This window comes from Brassica napus, chromosome C5 (genome assembly GCF_020379485.1).
Source record: "Brassica napus cultivar Da-Ae chromosome C5, Da-Ae, whole genome shotgun sequence".
Lineage (NCBI taxonomy): Eukaryota > Viridiplantae > Streptophyta > Magnoliopsida > Brassicales > Brassicaceae > Brassica > Brassica napus.
In genome coordinates this window covers 30,383,519-30,390,913 of record NC_063448.1, presented here as the reverse complement: position 1 = coordinate 30,390,913, position 7,395 = coordinate 30,383,519, and the positions used below count along the sequence as shown (strand labels likewise).

At 39.3% G+C, this 7,395-nt stretch overlaps 2 protein-coding genes across 2 annotated transcripts; one reads left to right on the top strand and one right to left on the bottom strand.

The window, feature by feature from the left end:
* Positions 1-200: 200 nt before the first annotated feature.
* Positions 201-4,378, top strand: LOC125587201. Its single transcript, XM_048757396.1, has 8 exons — positions 201-230; positions 608-1,064; positions 1,250-2,103; positions 2,182-2,883; positions 3,164-3,438; positions 3,534-3,615; positions 3,693-3,874; positions 3,982-4,378. Exons 1-8 carry the CDS (start codon positions 201-203, stop codon positions 4,376-4,378), a joined length of 2,979 nt encoding a protein of 992 aa, XP_048613353.1.
* Positions 4,379-5,878: 1,500 nt separating this feature from the next.
* On the bottom strand, positions 5,879-7,273 carry LOC106400091. Its single transcript, XM_022704330.1, has 3 exons — positions 6,896-7,273; positions 6,192-6,818; positions 5,879-5,914 (listed from the first exon to the last, which is right to left on the bottom strand). The coding sequence occupies exons 1-3, from the start codon at positions 7,271-7,273 to the stop codon at positions 5,879-5,881; spliced, it is 1,041 nt and encodes a 346-aa protein (XP_022560051.1).
* Positions 7,274-7,395: the final 122 nt, after the last annotated feature.

Sequence of the window (7,395 nt, the reverse complement as noted above, 5' to 3'; positions counted from 1 at the left end):
TTAAGTTAGACATCACATTATTATTATTCATAGCTTAACCTTTCTTTTAAATATATTTCCTTAAAGAGTTAAATATCCATCATCTATCATTTAATTCCAACTCCCCTGTAAGATCTATGTTTTAAATTATACATCTATATTATACATGTATTAAACAAAGGTTCATCAGACTATAGTCGCATTATCATTATCATATTACTATGGGTGTAGCTCCGCGCAAGTGCGGAGATGTTTGACAAATAATTGTAATTTAAAAATGTTATAAGAGGTGAAGTCTAAGTGTTTTGTTTAGTATAGTTGTAGTGGTTTATAGTACAAATTAAAAGTTTCATGTCTTGTTGATCAAGGGAAAATCATATGACCTGTAGTTGTAGTGGATAAAGTAGAAGGTATAATAAAATGTGAGCAAATTGGTTGTGAATATAAATTGGGAAAATTGCCAAAAGAGAACAAGAAAACACAATAGTTGTCCCTATGGTATAAATCCAAAATCAAGTTGTCTCTATAGTATAATGTTTTCCATAATACCAAAAGTAACCTTTAATTAATCTTATTAAACATAATTAATTGTATTGCAAAAAAATGATTCAATGTTGGTTAAATAAAGTTGCCGGAAGGGGGAAAAAAAAACAGAACAAAAGGTGTAGAAACATTTGATTTTCCTAACCCTAACAACATCTTTGGTCTCTCCGCTTCTCTCCACCTCTCTCCGCTTCTCGCTACCTCTTCGCTTTTCTCCGCCTCTCTCTGCGTCTCTCCTCCTCTCGCCGCCTCGTCGCTTCTCTCCACCTCTCTCCGCCTCTCCGCTTCTCTCCGCCTCTCCGCTTCTCTCCGCCTCTCTCTGTGTCTCTCCTCCTCTCGCCGCCTCGTCGCTTCTCTCCACCTCTCTCCGCTTCTCGCCGCCTCTCCGCTTCTCGCCACCTCTCCGCTTCTCTCCGCCTCTCTCCGCGTCTCTTCTCCTATTGCCGCCTCGTCGCTTCTCTCGGCCTCTCTCCGTGTATCTCCTCCTCTTGCCGCTGTGTCGCTAAGGTATTACGTCCGAACTTTATCTTTCTTTATTTCATGTTCCTCGATTCGGTTATTGTTTGATGTGTGTATGTGTTTGTTGAATTGCTTTCGTTTTATATGGTTTGGTTAATTAATTTTGTTTGTAACCAAGAAGATAGTCTTTCTGTTTCTGAGTTTTATATTTGGTTTTGTTCTTGTGTTTGTCTCTGTTTCACTAAAATCATTTTGTGGTCTTTTGTAGATATGGAGTTAGAGCTACCTAAACGACTTTATGGAGAGGGTTTGGAACCTCATGTCAAGAAGATCAACAATTGCTGCCGCATGGAACTTATCAGAGATCTGAGTAAAGCCATGTCTGCAGAGTACAATGATGTGAAGATAGATCCTGTTTTCAAACATATCATGGCTATTGCGGATAACAAGCTCGGGTTTTCAGAGAAATTGGTGGATAGTTTCTTGTGTAAGCAGCTGATTACCTCGAAGATGCATGAGAAGTGGTTTGTCTTTGCGAGGACGCCTCTCCGGTTTTCACTCCAGGAGTACCATGATGTGACAGGCCTCAAAGTTTCTCGGGAAAGCAACAGTGACGTAGTAACATGGAAAAATGACAGGGGGTTTTGGAGTAACCTACTAAGGACTGGTGATAAGATCACCTTGAAGTCGATCCGAAAGGTGCATCTAAAAGAAGTTCACAAGTGGACTCGGATTGATAGGATGACGTTGATCAACCTGTGTGTGATAATGGGTGTGGTGATGGGGAGAGATGAGAAGGTGAACATCCCAGATATGTACATCAAGTTGGTGATGGATCTTGACAAGCTCCGGAAGTTCCATTGGGGTCTTCACTCGTATGACTTCCTGCTATGTTCGATTGAGAAGGCTAGGAAGAAGTTGGGTAAGAAGGACAGCTACATTTTTGAGGGTTTCTCATATGCTCTCCAGATTTTGATTATGGAAGCAATTCCTGATTTTGGAGAAATATGTGGGAGACACGTCTCTGGCAGTTTCGTCGGTCCAAGGTGTGGCAATTGGAAAAGAGTTGCAAACGTTTCTTATGAAGACATCATTGAGCTTGAGGACTCCTTAACTAAGAAGGTAACTATCTCACATTGTTTTCTTATATATGGTTGTTGTAAAATTTGTATTGATTTTAATGTTTGAACTGTTTTACAGGGTGATTTGTTCTCGGTTATTTCAGTGACTGGTAATGGTGATATGTTTCAGCATGTTGACTATACAAGGAAGGGTGAGATGGAAGATGAACGAGTGGACCTTCTTCTAGATAGGATCAGACAGAAGTTTGATTGGACCTCCACAGAATGGCTAGTTTTAGAGCCTGAAGAGACTGAAATGGAGGAAGCCGACAGCCCGGATAGAGGGTCAGCAGCTGATAAGACTGTGGCTGATACTGATGTTTTAGTAGAGGAGGAGACCTCTTCGGTCACGATTGTAAGAAAAAGCAAGAGAAAGATTCTTGATGAAGGAGCAGTGACCAGAAAGAAGAAGTTGTTGTGTAAGCGATCTGTAGGAAAAAATCTTGCTTTTGGTTCTGAAACTAAGAGTTTCATTGAGGGTCTCATCCAGACGTCACTCACTTCCTTGGGGGATAAGCTCAGTACGCAAATGGCTAATATGGAGAGGATGTCTACAGAGAGGATGGGGAAGATGGAGATTGAGGTTTCACAGCTCAGGGACGCAATCAGTTTGACCGGTGAAGGAAGCTATCCTAGCAAGAAAGCAGCTGAAGAAGCTCCACTGCACAGCAAAGCCAAGCAAGCTCCATCTAAGAGAAAAGCCAATGAAGATCCACCTAAGAGCAAAGGCGCTCAAGCTCCACCTAAGCGCAAAGGTGATCAACCTACACCAATAAAAAATGTACTACCTAAGAGAAAGTGTAGAACTTGATGAACTTGGAACTAGGCTGCTTGAGTTAGGGTGCTGGATCTAGGCTTTTGGAACTTCATTTCGACTGTGTAATATTCTGTATCAGTTTAGTACATTGAAATATGGAATGTGAAACTTTTGTGTAATAGGTTTCTAATGTGAAAAATGTTTGAATGTACTGCTTTGTTTGTGTTATAAATGTAATCTTTTTGTTTGTGTTATGAATAAATGACTTCTTCTTATATGCATTGTTTTAAATTTTAATGAATAGGATGGGAAAAAGATTGCTACAGAAACTAATGATTTTGATTTTGGATTGAGTACACAAGACTTGCGGGACCTGTCGCAAGCTACATTTGTTGACGGTTTTGATCTATCTCAAGTGAAAGTTGAGACCTCAAGTAAATCAAAACCATTTAACATGGCTCCACTGCAGTGGAATGATGAGCAAATAGATCGAACCAAAGAAGACTCGCCAGATGCCGCGTTGGTGTTTTTCCGTGAAAAGGATTGGGAAAAAGTTAGAACTTTGTCAACTTCCTCCACGTAATTACTCTATTCTCATTCATCTGTCATGTATTGATACATTTTAAATAAAATGTATAAATGTTTTACAATTTTATCATTGTATTTGGTTTCAGGCGTCTACGGATTGGACCTGCCACTTTAGATTTTGAGATTGCTAATCGTCTTATGGATAAATCTGAGTGGGTTAATAGCTTGGTAAAACTGAGAGACTATTAGCTTCCATTTGTGTCTTTTAAATACATTGTGTGTGTTAAGATTTTCGAAATATGCAGGAGATTGACGCCGCAATGTACGTATTCCGGGAGAGAACATCTTTGAAACGATGGAGACCTCATCGTGTCGCCTTCATGACTGTTGTCTTCAGCAATATGATTAAAAAAGAGTATGGTCATTTAGAAGCTCAGGGTAGAAAGAGCTACATGCTTTATAATTTGCTACTGCAGTTCGGTAAAGGGTCCTTCCACCACATGGCAGGACACATGAGATATGAAATATAGATGTGGATCGGATGTATGTCCCTGTTCATGTCAGTGGGAATCATTGAATCGCCTTGTGCATCAGTTTCGTGACGAGGAGCATTGATAAGTTCGACTGCTCGGGTAGGAAAAGGTACAAGGAGGTGGATGGGTTCACAAACCTTATTCCGCGTATTGTGAAGGCAGTTCAGCTTATGAGACACCAGAAGGATTTCGCAATCGGTGCATATACTGTTTCCTATGTCCCCGTTGGGAATCTGAATAAAAGTGCATGTGATTGTGGCGTCTATGCAGTGAAGTTCATTGAGTGCCATGCGCTTGGATTGGAGTTGTCGTTGTTGCATGATGGTAACATTATCGAAGCTCGCCACAGGATTTTATGGGATCTTTGGGAAGCAGCTAATGATCCGAAATTGATTGACATGATGTCAAAGTATCAATCCCCAGAGTGTCTCTCTTCGACTGGTGAGGAGATTCTGTGAGACTGCTTGGTTTCAAGTTCTAATGTAATGAACAAGATTGCTTAATCTGATGTAGAACTTCTAGTGTTTTATTATCATTTTTTTAGGAACAAGACTGCTTAGTCTATTGTACAACTTCTAGTGTTTTATTATGATTTTTAGGATCGACTCTTCTAATCAAATGTACATCTTGTGGTTTTATTATTAAGAGTTTTTAGCTGAAGAATGCTAGAATTTAATTCTGTTTTAAATTAGAACCCTAACCTAAACCCTAAACATACCCTAAATGAAACCAAAACCCGGAACAAGACCACAGTCAAACCTAACCTACACCCTAAACATACCCTAAACGAAACCAAAACACGGAACAAGACCACAAGAACATTTATCAAAACTGTTTTACTAGATCATCCTGTAGGAGTAAATAAATCGAATCAAATGTAATACACTTAACTTGGCTTCTTGTAAAACAGACTTTTGATCCAACTCAGCAATCAAACCTGACCAGAACTAGATCCACAATAAACCTAAAACCCGACATATTTAAGACCACCTCAGCAATCAAACCCGACTTTTCACATTTTTCAGATCTTATTTTCCTTCAATCTCCTTTTTCTCTCTGAATCAGTTTCTCACACCCATGAATACTTCAAGGCGACATTCGTACGGGGTGCCATCTAGGTGCTGGTGCGGGAAAGGGGTTGTGATATTCTATTCGAGAACTGATGACAATCCTTACCGATGGTTCTATAGATGTGAAATAGGGACACAGGTTCATAGTCTGATTCGATTTTTGATTTTTTATGTTCTTTTTTTGTCTGATTCGATTTTCGATTGTATAGGACAAACATGCTGTTTTTTCATTCCATTTTGTTTCTCCTAACTTGATTTTCGTTTCTATGTAGCGAAAGAAGGAAAATCATTTATTTAAGTGGGTTGATGAGGCCCTGCTTGATCAGATTCGAAGGGTAGAGGCTGAGCAAGGGAGAATTGTAGAAGAGATTGAAGATCTGAAAAGTAGTATGACACAGAGAATAGAAGAAGAAGTTAGGAAGCAGAAAAATTCACTCGAATTAGGTTTCTTAGGAAGCATTCTATGGCTTTTTGGAAGATTAAGAAGCCAAGAATGAGTGAAATCAGTCTACTGGTTCAAAGTATCTTCTTCTTAGTGTTTTCTTGTCGTATTTACCAGTCTACTGGTTTTTAGTATTGGCTTCAATTTGTGTTTTGTTGTTACATTGTTTGTGTCGACTTAACCAGTCTAGTGGTTCTTTATATTTTGTGCTCAGTGTTCTGTTCTTACAATCCACCTTCCTTGTTGAAAAATCGGGCATCAACAATTGTCAAACAAACTAAACAAACAGAGAGATGGAGAAGTGAGGAGAAAATAATGCCAATGTATAACAATGAAACTGAGAAAATAACCATACGAGAATTATCCAAAGTATAACAATCAAAATGAAAACAAAGTTGATTGTTTTTAGAAGAAAAAATCATACGAGACAAGGCAATACTGCACTTTCAAACACCACAACTTGCATACTTGAACAAACCAACCTGTAACAAAAACATCAATACATGAAACACAATTAAATCGAGATTGAAAAACATATAAACGAACTGGCTATATAGGCTGACCCTTACCATATGTGACTGGCTATATTGGTATTTTACAAGTTGCTCTGTTGTGCCAACTAATACCACATCTACTACACTTGCGAGGCTGCCTCTTTTGTGATGTTTGCGATGACCGAATTTTATCTTCAACAGTTTCATATCTGCGTTTTCTATTCCTTCCAACTGATTTTTTTGACTCTGGTGGTAGCACGTTGACCATGACAACATCTTCTGGCATGGACCAAGCATCCTCAGGAACAGCAATAGGATTGATGCTTTCATGATAAGCTTCTCGCCAAGCTTCTGTAGTGTAAAATAAATCACTCAATGTGTGTGGCTGTCTGCCAACATGAAAACCAGCTTTAATTGCATGCCGACAAGGTATCTTCATCAGGTTGTACTTCCCACATGAGCAAGTACGTCTATCCAAATCAACTAAGCAGTCGATTTTATCACCTCTAACAAGCAATCGACCATCGCTGACAGGGTAAACTGCAAATCTTTTGCCTTTCTCGGTTCTCCTTTCAATCTTTTTCTCCACATCTTCGGTAAGAGGATGATTATGCTTTGAAATCTTTTTCTTACGGTTATAAAACCACCGAGTCAGCATTTCCCTGATACTGTCCAACAAGAGAATGATTGGATACTCTCTCGGCGAACCCAAAGCAGAGTTGATTGATTCGGCAGGGTTTGTTGTCCTTATGTCATATCTATATCCAGAGAATTGACATCTTGCCCACTTTTGGACTTCAGCATCCCTTAGGTATTTTCCAATTGCCGGACTAATATTACACACATTAGCAAATATCTTTTCAAACTCAGCAACTCTATAAACCTTGGACGCCTTTGCAACCAACCCAACAAGTCCTTTCCCATGGTAATATGTTACCACATTATTCAACAAATGATGAATGCAAATACCATGTTTGCTGTTGGATACACAGTCTCAAGCGCCTTAGCAATGGCCGCATGTCTGTCCGAAATAAAAGCCAAATGATGATCATCAGCAATGAAAATATTTAGTTGTCTCATAAACCATTCCCAAGAATTTTCATTCTCTGAGTCGACTACTGCGAATGCAAGAGGATACAAATTAGAATTTCCGTCTACAACAATTGCAACCAATAGAACTCCTTTGTATTTGTTCTTCAGAAAAGTGCCATCAACCACAATAACCCTCCTTATGACTCTGTTAAATCCTCGTATCGATTGCCCAAATGCAATAAACAGGTACCGAAATATCCCTTTGCTGTCAATCTCATACGATGAATGTGTACCCAGATTAGCCTCTCTGAGCATGTGCAAGTATTTCGGTATTTTTCCATAACTTCTCTCCGGTCACTAGTAAAAAAAACGGTCATAGCCACGGTGCATTTTCGTAGCTGTAGGACACATTTCATAGCTATATGAGTTCTTGCTAC